This window comes from Buteo buteo, chromosome 20 (genome assembly GCF_964188355.1).
Source record: "Buteo buteo chromosome 20, bButBut1.hap1.1, whole genome shotgun sequence".
In the NCBI taxonomy this organism is placed as follows: Eukaryota; Metazoa; Chordata; class Aves; order Accipitriformes; family Accipitridae; genus Buteo; species Buteo buteo.
In genome coordinates, this window is record NC_134190.1 from 26538081 (window position 1) to 26563617 (window position 25537).

Genomic DNA, 25537 nt, shown 5'->3' on the forward strand with positions numbered 1-25537 from the left:
CTACTTCAGTCGGTGCATCTCTGATCCAGTCGTGGTTTGAGGGGGCAGATGCAGGTTTCCTTCTGGAGGAACATTCCGCAGCTTGGGCAGGCTCCCGGCTGGCTTCTCCTCTTCTCTGCAGTTCCCATGGCGTGAGGTCGTCATGGAGGGTAATTCGTCTGAGCGTTGCCTTCTCCTGAGTTCAAATGGGGCTTTGGACTGGTTAGATTATGCTGAATCATCACAGCAAACTATGGTATAGTTCTGGGATTTAACACTTCGATGTGTAGGGAACTGCCCGTCAATCAGGTCAGTCATACCTGGAGATGAGGGGCATTTGGGAACCCACCAAAGGAACAGGCAGTGGGTATGTTTTAAATGTGCAAGGCTCATAACTTTACCTTTTTGAGCAGTTTTTTCCTTAAAATCCTTACTCTGAAATGTGCAGAAGGTAGGAAGAAGGTAGACCTGCAGTTTGTCAATTTACTCTTAAAGTTAGGGAAACTTTCTTTGGCTCATGAGTTTTACAGTCAACTGAAGATAGTTTTGGAAAGACACAGAAGCAGGTTTAATGTGGTAACAAATGCGTTCTTAACAATTACTTACCAGAACTGTCAATAAAAGAAGATTGAAAATGGCTCGATTAGTTCAGTTACCTATTTCCTGGTTTAGTGTTACTTCTTAATCGATACCCCAGAGCGCTTCTAACTTGTGTCCTCCTTCCAGGATCGGTTAATTACTCATGAAATAGGCACGCAGCGTATTTGATCTCCAACTCTCAAAAGTCTTCTCCAGGATAACAGAAAAGTACATATCGCGTTTCTGGTTCTCCCTCATTGACATTGTATTTTCCCCACGAAGCAGGCCCCTGAGAGTCTGATGCTGTGCCTTGTATGCTTGCAGATACCATTTATGAAAAAAAGTACATTGGACAAAATGCAGTATCAATCTCTAACACATAAATTGCAATTAATAAAATACTCGGCAATGAATTTCAATTAAAAAAGAAACTCTTTTGATAATTTAATTTTGTTATCACTTAGAATAGAATAAAACATGCCATGTAAGTATATGGCTTCAATACATAAAAATTCAAATGTCTGAAAAGTAAGTCTAGTGCTGAGCAATCATGTTGATAACTAGAATTTTGACAGTTCAAAATGTTATTATCCCTCGTTGACCCAGAAAGAGATCACTGCCAAGGCTAGCAGCATTCTCCAGAAACGTAAGCTTCTTACCTGGTTATAGTGGATGGTGAAAGTGTTTCTGTGGAAGATGGTGGGAATAGTATTTAGATGTATACCAGTTGGTAAACAAATGAGCTGAATAGATGGCAATGAAGACTGATAGGTATCGGTGAGTCTGGTGAGTGGTATCAGATAAATACTTGACTAAACTGTTTGCACATCCCAGACTCCTTCAAGATCTGTCATAAAATTGCCATTGAGAGTATGTAAAGTAAAATCCAACTTTTCAGGCAGATGGGTCTTCCTTTTCACATCTCGGTGTCGAGGAGTCATTCCATTATCACATTAAAAACCAAGAGCAAGCCTAACTTGCTGAAAGTCGTGAAACCTCCCCAAGAGTTCAGCTGTTAGAGGCATTCATGTATTTTATTGACAACTTGGTAACAGAACAGGTAAAATGCTGACTTAAGGTGTCATTTTATTAAGCGCTATCCTGAGTATTTGCGATTGACCATTCTTGCAGCTGCAAGCACAGGGATTATTTTATAATAAACTGGGGAATTTTTTTTAAGCCTCTCTTTAGATATGTTTTGTGTATATATTCTCCAATCAGCATCATTTCTCAATACAGGGATATGAGGAACCTATTCAAGGAAATTCAATTTTTACGGCAAGAGGAGAACACCCGACAACATAAATGAAAAACAGAACCTCTTTGGGCATGTGAAACAAATTGCCTCTTACTAAGCTTCTCTCATTTTCTTTTTGCACAGAGCTTGCTTAACACGTTGTACTCCTAATGGTTCTTTTTGTCTTAGATCTTTACCCTCTTTAAAACCATCCAAGTCTCGGTGATACTCTGCACCTGTATGGCAGCACTGGTAATAACATTTTGCCCTGGAGTTAGTGATTTTTATAGCAAGCTCTCAGAAATCTTTCAGAAGAGCCTTTCAGAAGGACCTTTTTATATAGGTAGCAAACCAGACATATAGAGAGATGAAATGACATGGAAAAGATAACAATGCATTTATGCCTCCCATTTCCTTGTCTCTTGCTGTGCTTACTCTGCATGATCTCTGCCTGACCTACAGGGGTTTTTTTTCTTAGTTTAATTCATTGAGTTTGTGGCTGTGAGTATATTGCTTTGCTTTTATCTCATGTCTTCAAGCCATAACTCTATCTCCTGACTCCAAGCAGCAGGACTGAAGGCTGAAGCTGAATTTCTTTCTTCTCTTCTCAGTGCTCTGATGCTCTGGAAGGAGAAATTGGCAGAGCTAAATAACTGTCAAGGAGAAAGAAGAAGACAAGCATAGCAGACCAAGATTTTCAAAATTGGCTAGTAATTTTAGGTGCGCTAATTTGGGGTGTACAGTTTGACAAAGACCCACAACCAGGCCCCTGTAGTTTGGCGGCCAAAATCATTGGCATCTTTTGATAATCTTGGCCACCTTAGTATCTTTTTAGATAACCTGATTTTAAACAGATAGCTAAAGTGAAATTTTATTAGCAAAAGTAATTAAAGTCTGTTGAAAATTAGGACTATTTTTACTGCTTGTGTATTCTGGTCTTAACTGTAACAAGAAGAGTTAACCATCTAGAAAAGGTTATTACTTGGCTTCTGACAAGCTCACTTTTAGTTTCCAGTTCGAAGGGGTGGCTTTACAAACGGCTTGGCCGCTGTTGGCTTCGTCTTGCAAACCGGTGGGAGCTGCAAAGCTGCGGCCCGAAGCAGACCTGGCTGGTGCTGGTTCGGGACGGGCGACAAGATGCCCGTCCCGGGACCGTCCTCCTAAGCAGCCCTGGGCTCGACGGCCAGGCAGGTTTTGCAGGTGCGAACTAGTTTGCCGTGGCCTCCTCGCTGCCTCTCTCCCCGCTTCGGCCAAAAATCAGATTGCATCGCTCCCGGGGGGGAAGGCAGAACGAGCAGCAGAGCAGCTTCTGGAGCAGCTTCAGTTTTCCTTGTGCTCTTGACACCTCTTGAACTGGGCCTGTTTATATAGTCTGGAGACAGTAGTTGATGCATCATTTATACGTCTGAATAAAAACAAAAGTTATTTTATAACCTTGTTTGTGATGTATTTCCTTACCTTAAATTCTAATCAAGCAGAGTTTGCCTGGTTGTACTGATTCCTAAGAAAGCAGTAAGTTGAAATAGGTATTGCCGATTTGCTTTTCTCCAAGAACTGATTTATCGGTTTCCATTGCTCTGAATTTGTGGTGAATTTTTAGGACATCTCTTCACATGTTACATTTCAGCAGCAGGAGTCAGTGACGGATTAGTATGCAGAGATCGTTTTGGTCCTGGTCTTGCTTAATAGTACTAACCTCAAAATAAAAAGTTAATTAGAGCGAGTAAAGTTATTAAAAGTGCCTGTGTGATTTAAAAGCTGAAGTCTACATTTTCAGGAGAGTCTTAGGCATTTTGGAAACCTGATTAATTTAAAATCCTTTATGAGGTTACACGAAAATAGGACTTTGGCTTTAAATCACCTTGGTGATTTTGAAAATCTTACTCAGTGTCTTTCATCGTCTCACACAATAAATGGTAATCCTTCACAGGTGAAATTATCTTTATACCATTCGTAACTGTGGAAGAGTGCAAGGACATCATCACCAACAGCATATATTTAGTCAAAATCCTTCACAGAACCCAAGAGCCCTTCAGATAACAGTTCATTTTAAACTACCATTATTTAGAAACAGTTAGATGAAGACACGAGCAGGTGGGTTTTTTTCATTTTAGTTCTTGACTGTCAGGAGAGGCTCGCGGCTGTTTGTGTTACAGTCGAGGTTACCTTTCATAGCCCAGACGTATAAATGTGACGTACGCTGCCAGCCAGCGTACTGCGGGCTTAGGCGCGAGAAGAACAAGACGAGTCAGAGGGTCGCTGCGGGGAGGCAGGACCCTTCCTCCAAAACTCCGTCTCCACATCAAGCACAGCAGTTCTCGGGTTGTCCACGTCCCTCTGCGTACGCGTTGTCCACATTGGCCCATAGAAAACTCGTTCGGTGTCGTCAGCCCGAGTACCAGGGAATAAAGCGTCCCTAAGAGACCCGGTTGCTACTAACTGGGATTCTCGTTGCTAAATCCTCACCAGCAAACTGAAGACTCAACGAGCCTGGAGACCCATCTGCCTTTTTTCCTCTTCAGTGGGAATTGACGGCCCGCGCCGAAATTAGTGCAAGACACGCAAGACCACGTGCGTTTTCGTTTTGAAGGAAGCCAGTGCGCTGGGTGGGATGACGACGAGCAACCCGCGGGCTGCCCTCGGTGAGGGGGATGAGCGGCAGCGGCACGGGATGAAGGAGCTGCGAAGGACCTGGGACCGCTCCTAGTGAAGCGGCTGAGGGACTTCTCAAGCCCTTTAGTGTTTTGCTTATCTTCTGCGAAAGCATCTTCAGATGCTTGTGATAGGTCATGGTAGTATTGAGTTCGTGTTCTAAGTGTACTATCTTAATAATGTATGTAGTAGGTGTTTAATGCCACTCTGCCCGTCTCCTTTTTTCTGCTTGTCTAGAACATCCTTGGTATTTAAGACTCACCCTTATGTCAGCTTCTTTATTGAAGAATGTGCTGCGGAAATTATGCTAATTAAGCTGGAGTGTAATTATGGGCTAGAAAGATTATTTCACAGTCAGAATTGAATTGTTGTAGATAAATGTGCATTAACTTAATAGTGTGCAGCTAATTAGTTTTGCTGTTTACTCACAGAAGTTAAAAAAAAAGAAAAGATGTAATCAGTTATACAAAAGCTTGAGAAATGGATATATTGTAAAGCCAATAGGATGCGTACTCTGAATCTCTCTTTAATTATTGTTTTGCTGGAATTTTTTGAGTTTTCCTATTCTGAAATTACAAAGGGCACAAGTAGCTAATTAACACACTTAACTTTATTTCTACTTAAAATATACATTGTACAAGTAAAATGTATGGTTGACAGTTTGACAGTTAACATATCTGTAATTCATACTAAAGTGATTACATCAGGGTGTCTTGTGCTCTCCACAAAAGGTAAAATATTTTGGATCTCATTACCTAGCAAATGAAGGTAGAGACTTTATTTGCTGTGCATAGCTATTTTTCAGCAAGCTGAAATTTGTGTTTAGTATGTTTTAAGGGGCGAAAGAGCTAAGCACTTACACGCTGGACACTCTACACACTAAATACCACTTAGAATATTGCAGGTGCATAGTTGCGATAAAGTACTGAAAACCAAAGAACGCAGAATTACTTGACCTCTATCTGGAAGACTTAAAGCCTTGAGGAGTGTGCCAACAAACATGTAATTTTGTGTCTTCCAAAAATACCCATGTTTGCTGTATGTCTCAGACATTCCCGAGTGTGAATAGAAGGCTGCAGAACTTCTCCTTTATGTAAATTAGCATCAGCTTCTGGGAAAATCTAATACAGTCATTTGATTTGTGCATGTAAATTCATATATAGAAATTCTTTATAGGCCACCTCTGAGCATAATATTTCTTTTATTGACTTAGGAGTGAAAGAGACTTCAGGATAAATTAAAGTAGTGGTTAAAAAGTGCAATCTCAAACTGAAGTGTGATGGGCTCTGAACTTTGTCTGCAATGTTGCCTACAGAGCTTTGCTGTATGATCACCTTCCTTTCTGTTCAAATGAAAAAAACCTAGAAGAGGGAGATACTTTTATGAAATGGAGAAAAATCATTTCAATAGCCTATACAGTGATTTCTCGACTAATAAATAAATAACACCAGATATAATATCCTCTGTTACAGAACAGTTCCACAGCTTTTCCAAACTGAGTTTTAATGAAAATAGATATCAGTTTCATTTTTATCAAATATCAAGAACACCGGCTCCTATGTGAATTCGTATTTGCCATTAGAAGAAAACTTATGAATGGCAAGTATTGACACAGACCTAAAAATATCTCAGACTTTTCCCACTCCCAGGCTCCCCTTGTGCAGACAACACAGCTGAAAATCTGTGGACTTTGTGGTGTTTCAACTTGACTTTGAAATTTGCAGCAGCAATTTGAAATATGAATTTCAAAATCATACAGATTTGTCCTAAAATGACCAGAAATGTAAAATTAAGCATGTGTAAGAAACATATTTTTTCTGCCTGCAGACATAAGTGGCTATTAAAAAATGAAAGGGAAGGGGAGAAAAAAAAAAATCAAAGGCTGCTTCTGTATCGTGTTTGACAGGGAGTTGATTGCCAGCCTAGACAGAGAGTCCTTGTGTCTGTTCCATGCAAGCATGCTCGTGTCTTCTGTACCGCAGGTTATGCTGTCCAGCCCCTGATCCGCATCTGTCTGAGGGGAGGAGAGGGAAGGAAATAAATGGTTATCGGAATGGGTTCAGTGTCTGTGAGTGAGGGTTGATAGAGATGACGGGAACCACCTCTCATTATAGTTTTCATCAGTCTAGCAAATGAACCCACTATTCATTTTTGGGAGCGTTTTAGAGCAAAATCTAATTTCTTAAGTGATAATCTACTCAAAAGTGAATAGATTCATATAGGGTACACGTGCTACATGACTTGCGCATACTGCAGAATCAATGCTCAAGTCTTTAACCACAGTTTAAACTACTTTTAATTCTAAACGTACCAGAAATCTATTTTATAAACAACTGTGGTATCAGTTGCTTAGTTGTATGTAACTATGATCTGAGGTCGGTGGCTGATGGCTGAGGCGATCATTCATGTTAGAGCTATAGGATGTAAATACCGGAGGGTTTTATAGCTGGAGTCGATGCTGTCAGCTGAGCACAAAGAGGACAGTTTCAAAGTCGGAGGCAGTGGCGTTGTCCTTTCAGCTTCAATAAGGAAATTTAGGGGGACGAGGTTACCCAAAGTCTGGAAAGGAATCAGCTCTGAGATGAAGAAGGGAAAGGTGCAATTCACAGTCCGTACTTCTTGCGGTTGGCAGAATATGTTGCAGGGTATCACACACCAGCTAAATTCTTGGATCGGTGAAGGTGACAGACACTGGAATTCAGTGTATCAGATGAAAAATCCCACCCAGAACATGTTGCATGGAAATAAGTACCATACAAGTAAGTACCACACGAGTACCGTCCTTCTTCTGTATGCAGCTGTACTTCCACAGGCTGAGGAAAGATTTTTGATAGATTGAGGCACATACTTTCCCTTAATATATTCAAGTTTCAAAACCCTCTTTAAGATATTGATTCTGATTTCTAAATGACAGATCCTTGGCAGTATTTCTCTCATTTGTTAATAAGGGCAATTGCCCAGAATCAATAGCATGATTATTTTCTGCAGTGGATTTATTAGATATATACAGTGTTTCACAGTTCAGCTGGAAACATTTCTGTAGAAGTGCTGTGCAGAACAGTCTGCAGCCGCATTCTTTTTGTCAAGGATAGAAAAGTCATGTCCCAGTTGTAACCTGATAGGATGTCAGCTAAGGGAGGAACTGGTTTTCCCCGTTCAAAGGATGTTTTCCTGTGAGTTGCATTTTACTGATGTAAAACTATCAAATATACATGAGATGTCTATTTTACGTTTATTTAAAATCTACAGCCTTCTTCTGCACTAAACTCTGAGTATCGTCCATGTAAAATATTTTTTCTCTGGTTCAGCCTTTGCATTGTTTTTTTAGGTAAGACGTGCTGTTCTTGGTCTGGTTTTGCCGCTGACACAGCAGTTGAGGGTTGTGGATTTCCCTGGTGTTGTAGAGCACTGGTGGTACTTTCTGTTAATCATATCTGTCTGTTGATGAGCTCGTCAGTCTTCTGGTGGCTTTGGGTCATTCTGGAGTTATCCCGTGGCCTGAAGAGAGATGTTACCGTGCTAGATACCCAGCTCGAAACCATCTTTCTCCATTTACTTCCCCCTGCAAGTGCAGAAATACAGCCTTGTTTTCTGATTTAGTACTTTGAAAAGTGGGATACGTATTATGTTTGTTGGTGCTTTGAGTAGAATAGGACAAGATTGAAATACCCTGTTAGAAACAACAGCAAAAAGCACTCCTTCTGAATGGATATGTGACAACTTTTTTTTTTTTTTTTTTTTTCATTTACAAACTGAAACTGTTGTTAGGGTCAACAAAATCTGAGGTTGATTAAAATTTCCCTACACAAGGCCATCTTTAGCTTGAGCAATGTATGCTGCAGCATACGTGCCAAGTAGCGGGTGACTTGGCAGTCCGAAATTGGCTTTGATGGCCCAGAAGGTCTCTTCTTGTCCTGCGCTCCCCTGAAATGCTGACCAGATCCTCTGCATTTTTATATTCTTGAAAACCTTTTGCAGTCAGCTAACAGTGAATCAGTGTATTTGGCTCAGAGAGTTGAAAACTAGGGCTGAGGATTTAACAGCGGCTCTTCGAACTTTTGCCAATTTTTTTTATTCTTCCCCTGTGAGAGAGGCATGTAAGCACTGTCTCTCTTTACCCGTGCCTGCCATGAAGATGATGATATCTGCATTAGGAGAGTTCCCTAGAATTTCTACAGTGCTTTGAAGTAGATGAAAAGCATGTGGTGGGGAGTAGCAATATTTGACTGTCACTACTCATTACCGGTGGATATTTTTCCTTCCATCCAACAGCTTTCCATTTGAGCAATTTTTTAACAATTTGACTCTCGTTATTGATCCCATGAACTTTCTGTCTCCTGAGTGTCAAGTGTATCTTGCATTATTACATTGTTTTGGTGGTTGTACACTGAGATGCATCAAGCTAGCGTGCCGGAGGTCAGTTTTTTCATGCTTAATGAAAACCGAAATAAAGGCAGCAAGGAAAAGCCATTAGTCTGTATTTCCCTTTGACAAGAAGATCAAATTCAAGTGCATTTATAGAATTGTACAGCTTGCAACTTTAATGAACAGAATTAGTTCCTCTGTTTCTCTAAAAGATTGAATAGGAGTCTAGTTGTAAGAAAAGAAGATGAGAATGGTTTGTTGTTTGTGTTTCTTTAATTCAGTATTAGACATTTATGCGGCTTTTTCTCTTGGCTTTCCAGACTTGGTGTTTCTTGGCAAATTCTGGGGCTTATCAATTTGTATGATATTTTGAGTCACCTTTATCATTTAATATTCATTATTTAAGCATCAGAAGAATGTCTTCTCTGAAGAGTTTACTGTGCTGGGGAAGACAGGGAGTGCTGCAAAGTGTTACACAGATAAGAACGATGCCTGGGCATCTACGTGTGGAGATAAGGTGAGAGTTGCTGCTTCGCAGCAACAAAGGAAGCCAGTAGTGTACTCGATGGAGTGATCACTAAGGAATGAGATAGCATGAGATATTTAGGATTAATACTTTTTAATACTTCAGATGGACGCCCTTTTCTTGCCCCCACCGCAGCTGTAAAAAGTACTTCTGCAGCTTGTGCTAAACCGTATGCACCGTTGGCATTTCCCGTTGTCTGCTGTTTGCATGCAAAGAAAATCCCCGGTTTCTGGTGGGAGCAGTCCCTGCTTTCCCATGGCAGTCTGCAGGTTACCCAGATGGCGATCTGCCCAAGCTTTTTATTTGCAGATAGGACGGAAACATGCAGTTTCATTGCTTTTTTATTTTGCCAAGCTTGAAAAAGCTTGATTTTCAGTCGTCCCTGCTGGAAAAGCACAGAAGCAGTTCTTCTGTCACTGCCATGCAACTCCGGAGATCTGCTGGGGCCAGAAGCTTGATCAGGCAAAGAGAGCAACAGGAAGAGACGATCCATGTGTTGTCACGTCGGTTATCGTGAAACTCGTTATGCTTAATAATGTGGCATTAAAAGCTTTGACTCGAGAGAGGTGGAGTGCACCAAAACCTTTTGGGAACTCTCGTGGTGCTGGTTATTTCAAAAAATACCGTGGATGCTCTGAGACTTTCAGGGAGTATTGTGTGTGCCAGCTTCCTCTCCTGCAGATGAGCGTGGTTTGAATTGTTAACATTGGTGCTGTTAGGCTAATGCTAAAGTGTTCCTGCTGTTTTTTGCTCTCTTTTTTTATAGCTGCAATGGTTAGGTGTTATGACGCATGTAGGGAAATAAAATAAGTATCTTCCTCTCTAAAGTGCTCCTCCCATTTTCCTAGGAAATTCAGGGTTCTGTGGAGTAATGTTTGTTCTTTAGAAGGCATACGTTTCTATATGGCCAGATGGAAGCAGGACCTCAAAAGCTTTTTTCTTTTGTTGTAGAAATACAGAAAGGTTTAAGAGCCTCTGAATGGGAACACTAGTTCTAGAAAAGGAGACAATTTTGATTTACAGGTCTCCAGAGACAGAGAATCTATCAAACCTCAGAGAAAGGCATTAAAGTAAATGACTGTGTCTGACAAAGTAAGTCAATGACAGAGTCAAGGCTGTGGAATCCCTCAGGTCTGTCTACTGCTTTAATCTCCTGTCTACGTTTCCACCTTTCTGATCTATGAGGAAAACATATACACATCTGTAGCAGCTGTTCTGCCAGTGAACAACATTTCACAACCTTCTGAAATCTTCCCTGTGAAGTGTGAACTCCTGTAGATGGAGAGGAGCAAGCGTAAGCTGGTGTCTCAGGAAAGGGTTAACTTGGGATATTTTCACAGCTGCAATGTATTAAGCTACTGTAAGGCCCATCTGTAGTAGGGGGTCAGAAAAATGTTATGCATTGCAGGGAGAAAGGGGATAAATTAGGCAGCTTAAAGACTTCGTGATAGCTTACCTAATTCGCCTCTTACTCGCCTTTGCAGAAGCAGTCCCTATATATGCAAATGCCTGCAGAGGAAGAGATAAACAAGATTTTCAAGACTGTTTCAGCTCAGCAGCCCCAAAATACAAATGCCACTTTCTAACAAAAAACAAGCAAACAAACAAACAAAACACTAAACAAACCAAATAGTAAAAATGGCAAAATTAAAGATGTCCTAAAGCAACGAAGTCCCTAATTTTTCTCTGCTCCTAACCCCACAGTCTAAAGGAGAGATAAAATTATACCAGCTACAGCAGGTTATGGCTACCTCAGGACACAGGCAACTCTTTTTTCACTGGGAGTGAGGGAATTAAATATTTATAGATCAGTACCGATAGCGTGAAAGATTATTTCATAAAGGTTCATAAATACATTTCAATTAAAAAGACATTTGTAAAAGAAATCAGGGTAACCTTGAGGAGATAATGCTTGTAACTCTGAATGTAATCATGTTGAATTGGAGGCAGTAACCTAGAGCTGTAAATATTACCACGTGGGCCAGTGTCAGGTAATCTTTACTCAACTGTATAATCTTCAAAATCTTTTCCTCTTAAGGTGAAAATGTTCAAGAAATCTACAGACAGTTCAGCTCCAGACCATTTTTGTTATGCTGAAGCAGTTCTCATCTTGCCTCTTCACAAGCTCATTTCTTATGGTTTTCTTATTTTAAAATCTAAATCACAGGTAGTAAGGTCAAAACAGAAAAGTGATGCCCTATTGGAGAACACATAAAGGGCACAAAGGCAGAACCGCAGGAGGGTATATTTGCCATTGTACAAGTCAGTTTTAGCCCATTGCTGTATCGGAGAGGTGATTTTTTTGAAGTGCTGGATTAGCCCTGAGCCCTAAGGTTTATGGTTCTGGTGAAGACCTGGGACACGCTGAGCATCTCCATCGCGGCTTGGCAGCGCTGGGCAGGAATCCCGCGCGCCTGCCACAGCACAGCCTCCTCTGCACCTCGTTAGCAGACACAAATACATTGTAAAAACCACATTTGTGATGAATCTGTGTAAGCAGTACTGCATGGTGGTTCTGGTTTAAGCCACATAGAAGCGTAAACCAAGGAAAATGTCATAACCCAAGAGCAGCAATCAGGTTTTCTGCAGGATTGCCAAACATTTGTACAGCTGTTTTACATTCAGCTGTGCTAAGTTTGAAATCTAGGGAAGATGCAAGCTACATGCTGAGCTAAAAATAAAGTGTATATTGAAGTGCAGTCAAATGTTGTTGACTGCTCATGTATTATACACTGAAATATTTAAATAGTACATTGCCAGAATGCAAAGTGTTGCCCATTTGCATCAGTGAAATTATTGATCGAGTAAAGTGTGGCCAAGTATGGCAGATAATATCCTAACACTGCGCATACTAACAGGTCACAGTCAGCCCGGTGTGTTACTCAAATGAAAATCAGTAACTGTTGGGCCAAGTGTCTCTCTCTAAAGTTTGCCTGCTCAATGCTGACAAGCTCTGAAATAAATGTTTCCCAAACCTCAAGCATCATTGGGATCTGTAGTGAAATGCTTCCTCCTCTTTCTGATTCCATTTGTACCATTCATACAATTTTTTGCCTGCAAATCAAATTTACAGTTGTGCATGTATTAAAAACAAAAAAAATAAGCAATCCAGCAATGAAGAGGTTATTGCGATTTTTTTTTCATGTTACAAAGCCACTTGGTAAACACGCTGCTCTAGCGCCAGCAGCTCTTCAGAAAGTGTCAAGAACTCCATTAGAGGAAGAAACAAATGGTGAAGATTTGTGAGATTCAAGAATGGCAGGTTTGGCGAGATGTTTACATTTACTCTCATCGTGTGACACTGGATGCATTTGCGTCAGTCATACGGAGCACCCCACACAGGCTGCGGTTTTCAGGTTGGAATAAACAACAGCACAGATGGACTTCTTTGTTTCATTAGAACTTACATTTTTATTCATAGAAGATACATCTGCGGTGCCTCTTCTCTGTCCTTACTTCTGGTGCTTCCAAATTTAGCCTAAACTATGTCAGATTATTTTGTTCCTAACTTTTCCAGTAGTCTGGGTTTGGTTTATCTTTCTTGAAAGGACAAAAGAGAAGTACAGGTTGCTCTCTGCTGAGGAGGGTTCATTGCTGCCCTAAGGGGTTTGTACTAAGCCCAAACCTGCTGTTGTTGCTTGTTGTACGCTTCTTTGGCCAGGTTTGACTGGAGAAGACAATATGGTGAAGGGTTTTGAGGGTTTTCCAAACCAAGTGGAACAGAGATTGACATCTCTGTATTTTATTTCCCAAAATTGTGTGCTAAAGGTACCCAGTGTTCATGTGTTACATTTTCAAAGCAAATAGAGCAGTTCTGCCTCCTCTTGAACTGTAGCAGATCATTCAGACGGGGCTGACGATCTGTGTTTATGTATGTGCTTGCATATGGTAAAGTATGTTTGAAAAGGGAAAATACTTTAAGGAAATACTTCAAATTTAACTCCCAATAAATTGAGTGTAATAAGTACATGTTCACTTTTGTTTGACCAGCTGTCATAGAATCACAGAAAGAAAATGAGGGAACAAGCTGTTAGATGGCTTCTTCCTCTTTATATCATACTCCTTGTCTGTGGATTATGTTTAAGTATTTATTTTTTTTACCGGTTAAATTTAACATCTTGTCTTTGCTCTTTTTAAATGTACTAAGATAAACTCCTTAGAGAGAGATTCCTGTAGTATTGGTATATTCCCTTCCCAATATTTTTAATAGAAGTAAATTTCTCCCTTTAAACATGGGAGATAGTTCTTTCTTTGATCTTCTCTTGGCTCTTGATTAGTTCTCCTCATGTTTGATCCTGAGCTACATGTAGTTTGTTTTTTTCCTAGTACTACCAGAAAAACATTCTCGCAGCTCTCCTTTCAGAAACGAGGCAAAAGAGATTTTCAGGCTTTATTTATTGAATTTGGGTGGGGCGAAGCAAACAGAATGGTACATCTCTGTAGGCAGAAGTTCAGCAGAAAGTTTTGGAGACTGGCATTAGCAATGCCACAATGTATACGAGTTAGAAATCTAGGAAGAGTATCCTTCCAATCCTTCTAGTCAGCTTGTAATGTCTTTGCCTTGGAGCAGCACTTCATGTATGAAAACCTCTCCTTCACCAGTCTAAGACTGTCTAACATACACGCATGCGTATTAAGGCAGGCGGGCACATACGGACCAGTCTGGTTTAAACATACAGTTTTGTAATAAATATAACTAAAAATTGTGCGTTCTCTTTCTTCGATAAATGCTTGGTGGTAGTTCAGCCTTTGTCAAGCATATGGTTCTTTATAGCAGGCGTCTTCACGGCACTGCCTTTGGGGAATGCTGCTGAGACGGGAATAGCTCTGGGTGTCAGTGCTTGCCTGTGCCAACTGCTTGATTAGATGTGAACGTTCTGCTCTAATAATGTAAATCAGAAATACGAACCCAAGCTCTCGTGAGATTCACTGTGACCAATGGATGGAGAGTGGACAGAGCCATCACACCTGCTTCTCCAGTGCTGTGTAGAAGCCATAGTTACCCGTTGGAGACCTATGCCTTTAAAACTCATTTTGTAGCCTTTTTAAAATCAGTGCAGGTATAGATGTAGCAGGAGTTTTGGTTTTGCTTTTCTGTGTGTCATCAGCATTTGCCGTAGCAGAAGAAAATTTTGGCATAATTCAAGCAAATATTCGGATGCAGTACATACTCCATATTCAGCAGCACCTTTAAGTGATCGCATAGCCAGTGCACTCACCTGTGTTACTAACAAGCTCTTTTAAGTCTGCATCTGCTTTACTTTCTGACATGTGCATGTGATACGACGGCAGGAGGAGGAATTGGTTTCGATGCAATACTTGCTGTACCCAAGTCAGCCTGGATTTCTTGGTGCTACCACTTCTGCTGCTTAATTTCGGAGTAGTTGTGTCTCATGTCCAGCTCCTTGTTGATTCTCTTCAGTTGTTCACAGATAAAATGTAGCCTATTGTGATACTCTAGGCATACATATTGCCAGCTTACCTATAACTCCATGTTCCGCTTTGGGTCCTCTTCCAGCCCTGGAACAGCAGCCTGCTGTAATCCATGGAACATCTGCCTTAGTCACCACTTCAAGCTAAAACCTTCTGCAGGATTCAAACCGAGATCAAACCTACATTCCTAGAGCACAGTTTCCATCAAAGAAAGAAGGTGGAACACCTTGGCGTGCTTTGGTCAGTCTCCTCAGATGAGGACACTTCCTAGAAATAATGCACTTTTACAACCTGCCGAAATATTTGGAGCGCACAGCAAATGCTGAAATTGTGGCACAGCTGTGACTCTTGTGGAAACCCACACCGCCACCAGAAGCCTTTAGCTGACCTGAACAGCTTTGGCATTGGTGTTCCAAGGGAAATGTAGGCAATAGCAGAAGGTCTTGCATGTGCAGATGCTAGCTTACTCTTCATTTTTGGATCAACTACACAGATACTTTGTTAGCATTCTCAGAAATCACATGCCATGCACCTCCTCTGATTTACTCCAGCCTTCTGGCTTGTTTCACCATCTGTGTGGATCGCCTCGCTCAGATTTTGTAAGCGTGGGGATGTTAATAAAGGACACAGGCTCAGCTAGTGTTTATTTAGGATATTCACTACAGTTTCAAATTTTGCTTAATTCTACTTTATAATTTTGCTAGGGATTGGATCCTCGTATGTTGCCAGTTTAACTAATTTCCACGTGGCACAATATCAGATGTTCCTCAGAATTGGACGTAGATTTGATTTTCATTATCCTTCTCCCTTCCTTTAATCTGACCCTTATCTTGATCAAGTACTGACCCTACTACTGCTTTCTGTTGGTAGGCAGTAAAGATATTTTGCTATTTAATTTCAGTTACTTTTCCAGGGTGCAACCCAGTTTATTCCCACTCTTGACTTCTATAACACACCTCCCTTCCCTACTAGTTTTTTCATCTTAATTTTTGTTTGACTCTCTATTTTAATATGTATTTTTTGTCATATAGGTATGCTTGGAGCCATGGCCTAAAAGTTCCCCCCACATGTATGCAAAATGTTCCAGATAGTTTTGTACCTTTGTCTTCAAGAAATTCCAGTCTTCCTCCCTTCTCAAGACCTCTGCCAGTTGACTTCATTGAGTAGCCTTCCTAACTTTCCAAAAATAAGCCAACTTTAAAAAAAAAAAAATCAGTATTTCAATTTTTCAAGTAAATGTTGTTAATAGAGCCACAAGCTTGCTGTTCTTAAAAAAAAAAAAAAAGCTTCTTGTTTTTCTAGCTCGCTTTTTTTTCCACCTATAAGAGACTTGTATAAAACAAATGAAAAATTTAAACCCCTGGAAACTAGTCCTTCTTGCCCTGAAGGCTTCTAAAATTATCACAATTATTCAAGCAGCCTTAACTGTTGACAGAAGTTTTTGTTGGTATTATATAGCTACCGTATTTCTTTTAGAAACTGCTAAAAATATAATCATCTTAGAGACCATCTGCTTGAAATGACAGTGCATACTGGGGCTAAATTTTTAAACTTTTTTTCCTGCTTTGCTCATTATCTCTCCTAAAACCGGTTACATGACAAACTCAGTATTCATTGCTAAGGGTTACTTTTCTGAATTAATTTTCTACTTACATGCAGTGCGCACGCAATCATTTCCAACAAGTATTCATATATCACTTATTTGCTAACTTTTCTTCTGGGAGATCAGAGGGGAAAAGTAGGCACAGCCTTGTTTTCATATGTAAGTACCATGTTAAGACTGGAGGTTCATCAGAGCAATTAACTGTAGCTTTGACAAAGGGACCTTTTCCTTTTTGCCCCCTCATTGCCTGTTCTGGCCTGGATTCCAGGAGAAGAGGCAGAAGAGCTGGTTGTCAGGGTCCGTGCTGTGCTCTGCAGGTATCGGGCTTCTGGGTTGGTTGTTTTCTGTTCAAGTAATACACATACTATGAAGGAGGAAAATTCCTTTGGAAGAGAATTCGGTGATAGAAGTTCGAACACTTTGCAGTATAGTTATTTGCTGTAAAACAACTCATTTCAAATGTTCTTCCTCGTTGTCTTGTCATACAAGCTGTTTTCTTCAGTTATTTTGTATCGTCTCCAAAATACCAACACCTGCACTTGGCATCTGGGATTGAAAATGAGAATAAATTAGAAGTGGAGGTAGGATAATTAATTTGTCCTCAGTAAGGTTGGTGGCGTTTGGGTTTTCATTTTTTATTTTTATTTTAAAAAATATTCTGGAAGGTGTCTTTGGTTGGCCGAGAGCCATGTATATATGCAGCAGGTCTAATATGTTTGAAGAACCTATTAACGAGTGTTAACATGGTTAACAATAAGAAAGCAAATGCAAGAGGAAGCTAACACATCAAATAACATTGTTTCCATCACCTCTGTCAATTTATGATTTGTTTATGGGACTGTATTACCCATTCTTAAACAGCAATTAGTGCTCAACCAAAGAATCACTTCCTTTTCACCTGTTAACAGAGTCACAGTAAGCTGGTATACACAGAAAACGGGGTGTTTGCCATCTTCGGCTGCCGAAGTTTCTAGCTTTCCCTGATACCTTTTACAATGTTGTCTGACTTTTCAAAATACCAATTCAATGTTAAGATCTTTCTGACATATGCAAAAGGTCTCTTGTAGAAGCTTCCCAACACTCTATATCATCTAAAGACTCACTGGAATAGTCCTTATGTGATTTATTATTACATCTGCATGGTTTCTTTGTATTAAACATTTAATGTGAAATTTAATATTCATGAGTTAACATCTGTTATGTCAGAAGACAAATAGCTGATGAAATTCTGAGTGCATTTTTTTATATCTCCTATTTATATTCTGGATCTTCATAAAGATGCAATTATAATGACAATTCTTAATTTGGCAAACAACCCGTATGAGAAGAGAACACACAATACCTCTGTTCTGTAGTAATTCATTATTATTGTAAAATGAGCCTTGTTTCAATGAAATGTCTTGGAGAACTGTTGTGCTTAAAGTGTGAGATGCTTGATTTTACTTGAGACAGACTGCAGAGCTACTGTGAATTCCCCCAGTGATGTATGCTTGGCCTCAGTGCTGCAGAATCCCTATAATTTGGGAAGGTAACTAATAATCAGGAGTATTTTTTCAAATGTTATAGTTGGACTCTGCAATAGCTCTTGTGAGTTTTTTGGCAATGAACTCCCAGGTGATCATGGTAACTGCGACAGAGAACCTACAAACTTTTTCACAAGTCACTTTTTCCCCCTAATTTCCATCTATTACCTTGTATGTGTAGCACTAGATGGAAGATGGTCAAAATATTTCTAAAGCACAAGAAAATAGCTCTTAGGGAAAAGGCGTGTGAGAATTAAGTATCTTATGCAGAGTGGCTGCATGCATCTCTGGCTCTCGGAACACAAAGTCCGTGAATGCTTTTACCCTTAAACACAGAGGGGGGGAAATTTACCTGAAGTGACAGATTGATTTCAAGTTCAGTTCTGGAAGCTGCAGAATACCTGCTGGGACTTGTTCAACACACTTGGATTCAGTGGTTTCATTTGATGCTAATGGTGTTTCATGCTTTGTAGGATTAAAGAAAAGTGCAAAGACCGAGTCTTTATATTTGCCTAGCTGCTTTAGATTGAGTAGAATGAATGAAGTTTTAAAAGTAATCTGATGTATAAGTGTGTTTTGTATAATTGTAAAATTACAGAATCACAGAAGGGCTGAGGTTGGCAGGGACCTCTGGAAGTCACCTGGTCCGACCGCCTGCTCAAGCACAGCCAGAACTGTATAATAGTTTTACATTGAGCATGGACCGTATCTGGAAAAAATAGACCAAAAGACAAGATCGGTTATTGCTTGCTATGTAAGATACCAATTTATATCAAAGAAAGATTGCAGTACATAAAAAGGACTTTTTGACAAACTAGCATTTTGTAGAAAATCATTTGTGGTTCTGATTCCAGCCTCCACATTTTAATAGAGGAAAGTATAATGGTATGAGCATGTATTTTCTTTCTTTTCTTATATTAAGATTTCATATAGCCATTTTTATTTAGAAAACTTTAGCAGCTAGAGACCTAACTCCATAAAGTTATTTACTCTAATTAAACTTTATGTAACTTTTTTTTTTTGCAGACAAGTACACTTTAAAATGAAAAATAGCTTCTAATTTGATTTAATGTTTGCTTTAAAATAATGAGGAAAAAGAAAATCAAGATTTTACTTAGACGTGTCTGTCTTCTTTGTTGACCCAACTGTTGCCACATTCATCCACTAATAGCAGAATTTTTGATGAATCATTCTTGTTTGTTTTCACACAGAGAGTTCGGATGGCGAGATCCAGAGCTTCCAGAAGTTATACAGATGTTACAGCATCAGTTTCCCTCAGTACAGTCCAATGCTGCAGCCTACTTACAACACCTCTGTTTTGGAGACAATAAAATAAAAGCAGAGGTAAGATTTATAAACCCTTTTTTCAGCAGTGGTGCTGTCTGCCAGTTACCATCACCAATTATTTATATGTACTTTAAAAAGAGTTACAAGAGAAATCATGTTTATATGTCTGGACCCATTCTACTCAAGCTTTCACTTAAGTCATTTGTTACCATTAGAGAAAGTAAAAAATGCATAAAATATTATTGTCACTCATTTTATTTGTTTGGTTTTGAATATTTTGATTGATTGCATACCATTTAAGCACTGTATCAGTAGTTGTTCAGTAAACAGCTAGTGGTATAGTCTTGATCTTACTGAAGCATATGGGCATTTCCTTAGGATTTTCAGAGAGAGAGATTTGGACACTAAATACATACACAGAAGATGAAAATTAAGCAAAAGGATTCCGAATCAAAGCCTGCTTTAATGTATGATTGTGTGAATAGAGTTTAATTTCACTGGGTTTGCAGCTCGAACTGTGATCGTTGGTCTATGATCTTGAAATTCAGTGCAGATTGTATCTAAAATGTAATTCAAACAGCATTATAGACTTTGTTCTGTACCTGTAGCTGATCGGTACTTCTTGCTTGCTTGTTCCCTGTGGTTAATGGGACCAGTTCAGCTTTTGGCACAAGTTGAAACAGAAGGAAGGCAGCTCTGAAGGATCTGACAAACACACAGGAGTCAATTAAAATTGAATGAGTGAAGCTGTTACCAGCCCCAGCTGCCTCCCCTGGCCCTCTCAGAGATACTGCTAATCAGGGACATGTGGCGTGCACATAAATCTGTGCCTGTACTGGCATCTTTTAGCCTGGCATGTAAAGGTAAACCAAGATCAAGATCTGCTATTGCTTATTTGCCAGAACTGAGCAGTGATGCTGGCTTGCTAGTGCTTCATTATCCTCACCCTCAGCACGTACCGCTCTGGATCTATCCGGCTACAGCAGTTTTCCCTTCTAGGCTTTTTCATGCTGAGGCAATTCCCAAGTGAGCAAGTAAATATGGGGTCTGCTGGCACTGGCAGAGCTGCACTGGTTGCGTACATCACCTCAGACATCTTAGAAATAATAATTAAAAAAATATTTACATGAACGTAAAAATGAAGAATGTTTGTGCGCTGGAAAAGAGAAGTCTATTACAGGAATTGCTGAAAAATTTAACTACACACTTTCCCCATACTCTTTTCTCATCCTTATTTACAAATTGGTTTTTCAGTAAAAGAATTGATTGATCTCTGAGAAAGGCAGTTAAATGATTAGAGCAATTTATTCACTGTACAATCTGTGCTTCCTCCTGTTAGCCATAGATTGAGAGCCCCTTAGGTAGCTAGCACATTTGAGGGGAGAAGATGGTTTGATTTTTGTTGCTAACCACTTATGGAAAAAGAAGACTGATTGTTGTTGATCTAACCCATTGCACTAGGACATCAGCCTTTGTAAGCTTCGGGCTCAGGAGCTGGGAGGGTGAAGGTAAGTATATAAAACAGTGGAGCAGCAGACAGCTCTCTGAGCTTCTTCTCTGAAAGAGGATAACAAATAAAATGAGGATTTCATCCCATACATTTGTTACTATTCAGGGCTTTGATATATTCCTCACTCAATAATATGTAAACTGTCTTTGGAAACAAGTGAAAATACTTTTTTTTTTTTGAACAGTCCACCTGCGAACATGCTTTCAAACTTCTAGTATGTGGATTTCTTGAAGATGAAAAAAAATGAGATGTATTATATACTTTTCTAATGCTTTGTGAAGATTTTTAGACTACAGAATCCAACATTAGCAAACTATTTTATCTCTATCTGTATCTATTTATCTACGAACCTATTAGGCCATGATTCAGCAGAGTGCTTACACGGTTTGTGTTTGTTTATTGGAATCAGGATCTACCCAGAGGGCTCGGTAGTGTCCTTAGGGTCTGCTTGAGCTTTCCACTGAATAAGAATTTCTTGAGGAACCTTTAGTGTGAGGAGTTCAATCAAAATCCTTTCGGTAAGGGGATATCACAGCAGATATCCCAGATTCTTACTAGGCTTATGCCCAGCCAGAGGAACTCGAGTGGTGCAGTTAAACCTGCCTAGGACAACTCCTGTGCTGTTAAGGATGTGTCTGAATTATGAGTTGAACGAACACCTAAATAATAAGAACTGCTATCAAAATTCACTCTTCTGCAAAGCATTTGTGTCGCAGTTGTGTGTTGTGGCCAATTCTTCTCCGTCTGAGAATGACCACATGTAATATCCGATTCCTTCTCCACGAAAAGCAGCACACGTGTCCTGCCACACGCAGTCGCAGGGAAACGCGCCAGCTCGGCCACAAGGTGCAGGGAGAAGAAGCACCAGGACACATCCTAATTTTTATTTTCTTTTCAACCTCTTGTCAAATTAGTAATTACAAATTTTGGAAGTAGTATTATTATTATTTTAAAGTATGATTGCAACTGCTGCTCTTACCTGAAAGTTTTCTGCAAGTGCTACTTCTGAGTCTCCTTAAGCATTGCTGACTGCGAGGCAGGCGCTGCATTTGCTGTCAGTAGCGCTCCTCATTCTCTACCTTTACTCCCGGTGCTTGTTGGTTAGGTGGTGCAGCAGACGTTAGAATGGAGTTGAAGAAATGGGATTACTTCTGCTAATGTCTGATAGTTGGATTTTTCATCTCCTGTCGAGCAGTGACCAAGCCTCGCTGAAGATCTCACCTATGTGATAAGGGACATAGGGAGGCAGAAGGCTAAAGGTTGTAAAAATTGCCAGGCAGCCCGTTACAGTTAGGCATAATGATTCTGAAATTCAGAATCTCAGAATACTTTAGCAATTCATTATATAAATTGTTCTTTCACTGATGCCAGTGAAGAGTGCAACTAAAAGGCAAAAGGAAAGGAGGGAAGAAGTTTTGATCAGATGTTTGAAGGCAAATGAAAAGTTGCTCAGGCAGAAGAGCACAAGGCGGCCCTTTCAGATGGTATTTTCTCCGTAGGAGAGGGCTCTTACACACACCAACAATGGTGGGATTGTGCGCAGAGCCGGCGTAGCAGGTCCTGGATGCCAAGGAGGAACAGACAGGGGATATAGGAAAAGAGAAGCGTTTTAAAATACTCAGCAGAGAACAGTTCTTTAAAAGAGCACATTCTGTTAAACACAGGATTCATTCTTCCACAGCATTTTTTCTTCCTATAATGACATCTTGCTCCTTTGTATGAGGTCACCATATCAAAGGATTGAGTTGTGCCATTTCACACGCCATCACCGTTTTGCCCTCCTGGAAGGTGGCAGCCTGCCATCAGCTGCGGAGGTGTAACGGGGCCCTCGGGGGGGTTGGCACCAACGACTTCTTTCCGCAAGCTAAGAGAATAATTTTTGCCATCTAAGCCACAACACTTGAGGTTCTTCTCCCAGGGAAATCGTGCAGGGATGCCGAATAAAAGAACAGTAACTGCTGAACTGTCCTGCCTGAAGCCTTCCCTTGCATCCTTAATAAATATCACTGGATCAGACAGTTTCCCCTTTATCTTGAAGAGCGTTCCCATACACTCCCTTCAGAAGAAAAGTATCAGTCCAGACATTATTGCATGGAGTTCTGAAAACTCAGTGATTGCACGCTGAAAGCATTTCTTTTCCCAACTTGCTCAAAACCATCATTCACATTCATTTTTGTCATTAAACTTAAGGTATTTCTGCATCTTCTTTTGTGAGTTCTTCAGAGTGTGCCCAGAACTCTTTCAGCACAGTACCACCGCTCTTTCACATGTCAGGCAGTGGGCATAGGCTGTATTAACCTCTTGTTTATCTTCATTGTATTTCACATAATTGCAGTGTTGTAGTAACTCCAATGTCATCCATAGTACTGCTAGATCCGTGAAGGGCAAGGGTACATACATGCCTGTTTCTAGCATGGCTTTCTCCCAAGGAATACTTGCACTTAGTGTGGGGTGATGGAGAAACAGTACGTGATGTTGCTTTTAGACCTGCTGGCTAACACCGACAGAATTCTTCACTCTGTAACATTTGAAGGATCCAGAAGGGGGATTGGAGGTGCTCTCCTCGTCCTTGAAGGATATCTTGATTTTGTTACGGTGTTCTGCAAGATTCCCCTCTGTTTCCATAAGGGGTCCCAGAGAAAACAGAGTACCTTTCTTTTCCTATGCGTTTGAAGAAGAATCATTGTTTTGCATTCACCTTCCCATAGCCTTCCTCTTCTCTCTTTCTTTTTCCTCTAAAATCTCTTCAGTTAAAGGCTAGAATTCGGCTTGTCCAGTGATGATACTGTCAGTTTTCCATTAAAGACTTTAGGTAAACTCCTTTAATCTCTGCATGCAAGATGATATAGACATGGTATTTAATTTAAATGAAAGTAGTATCTCATAGGCAATACTGAAAAGTAATGTAAAAATTGCAGGGAGACTCTAAAACATATGTTGAGAGTGCATTTTAGTGCAGACAGTAACTGCATACTTTTGGAGAAAGTATACTTCCCTCTTCAGTTATAAACATTTTATTAGTACTTTGATAACCATAATTTTCATATGTTAAACATCTGTACGGGTAAAATCTCACAGCGTGAGAAATATTTCCCTAAATGGCTTCACAAGGAATTTACTGTTTTAACGATGATTGTTTATATGTAGGGGTGCATGCCTGCACCTGGTGCCCAAAATGAGCACTGAGATGTTTGTGCTTTTGCTTACCTCTGTTGAGATTACTGCGTGCAGGACAGCTCGGGTCTATCTCCGCATCACCCTGGGCAGTTGTACTCAACTGTGCAAGTAAATGTCAAACAGTCCCTTTCAAATACACTTTTTGTGTAGCTTTTACTGGTAGAAGTGACTCTAATGAAGTAAAGCAGCACCCAGTGATGGAACCAGAAACAGTCTTTATGTAAGAATTTAATTTTTTTATTTTATAAAGCCTCATTAATGATGATTTTACAGGACCTAACCTCCAGGTTCTTACTGACCTCTAGTCTGTTCTCTAAGAAGTCAATCGACAGATGCTGTGTTGTTTTGCAGTATAGGTTGGGGGTTTTTACTGTCAGTTATTCATACACAAAATGCTATTTGGTTGGGGTTTTTTTACTATTTTACTCTCAAAATATTTTTGGAAATGACCCTTTAATTTGTCTTTTGTAAATTGTCTTAGTTTGCATTATTGGAATAGTTGCTCCAACAAGGCATTCCACTCCTTGCACCCTGTCATTCAAGGATATGATTTTACACTGAAAGAAAGTTAGCTGTAACTTCCATGCACAACCATCAACAGCACCGCAGAGTCTTACTCTTCACAGTAAGACAAAGTACACAAACAACTTTATGATTGCTTCTTATCGCATTTCGTTCAATATTTTTTTTTTCTTTAGCATGAGGAATGCTGTTTTTCATTCCTCCTCAAGGCTTATTTATCTTTTTAATGTTATTTTTCCAAAGAGCTTTGAACTGGTGGCACTTGAAGAATGTATTTCAACCAACAGAGGCTACACTGTTACAGTATTTGTGGTGTACTGCATGTAGCTTACATGAGAAATAACTGCAAAGTGTAAAATAACTGACCTGTAATTGTCAAAGGGGACATGGTCAACTGGGGAATGAGAATAATTACAAACCCAAACTGTGACAAGAACAGCTAATTTGATCAATTTGAGTATCTGTTATTTTACCTTTCTCTAGCTTACCTATGGCTCAAATCCACTCTATGATGCTGCGATGGAAAAAATTACCTATTTACGTTTCATTGTAGCCAGAGAGAGAAGAGAAAGATGGGGTAAATATGTGAAGATGTCATAAATGATGAACAGATTAAGTGAAAGCTGTATACCTGAGTATACTTGAAATAAAATGGGTTTATCCTGAAAGCACTTGACTAAGTTTCAAGCCCTAGGTCCATTTTTAGCCCTGCATGACCCTGTAAAACATGGATGAGAATTTTACTCTACTTCCATTATTTCCTTTTATTCTTCTCAAGGGGGATAAGTTGGCAACAACCCGTCAATATGAACGCCTGTGCCGTTTCAGGCTGAAAACATTTGAGAGGGCTGTCCGTCTTTGCTTTCATTCTGGGCACTTTTATGACGTACTCAAACAGTGCCAAAAATGCCAAATCCTGCTCTTTGACATGGATGTAGGTGAAAGCAGAGGTGTGCCCTGGTGGAGCAGCAAGGGTGGAAGAGGATTGTCCCGGTCGTCTGTTGGAGGGATCTCGGGTACTTCTTCTTTCACCAGCGGCTGCTTCAGGAGGTGAGAAGGTGCCCAAAGGAGACAGCGGTGGTTCACGCTCCGCGGGGCTGGACACGCGATGCTGGATCCTCGCCGGTGGCAGGCTCTCCAGTGG

General features: G+C 40.1%; 1 protein-coding gene across 1 annotated transcript in view; it reads left to right on the forward strand.

Moving 5' to 3' along the window:
* The window catches only part of CTNND2 (catenin delta 2), a 654700-nt gene that overhangs the window by 467659 nt on the left and 161504 nt on the right, over nt 1-25537 (forward strand). The window contains exon 10 of the mRNA XM_075052197.1: nt 19109-19241. Within this exon, the coding sequence (XP_074908298.1) occupies nt 19109-19241 (133 nt within the window). The remainder of the gene's footprint in view (nt 1-19108; nt 19242-25537) is intronic.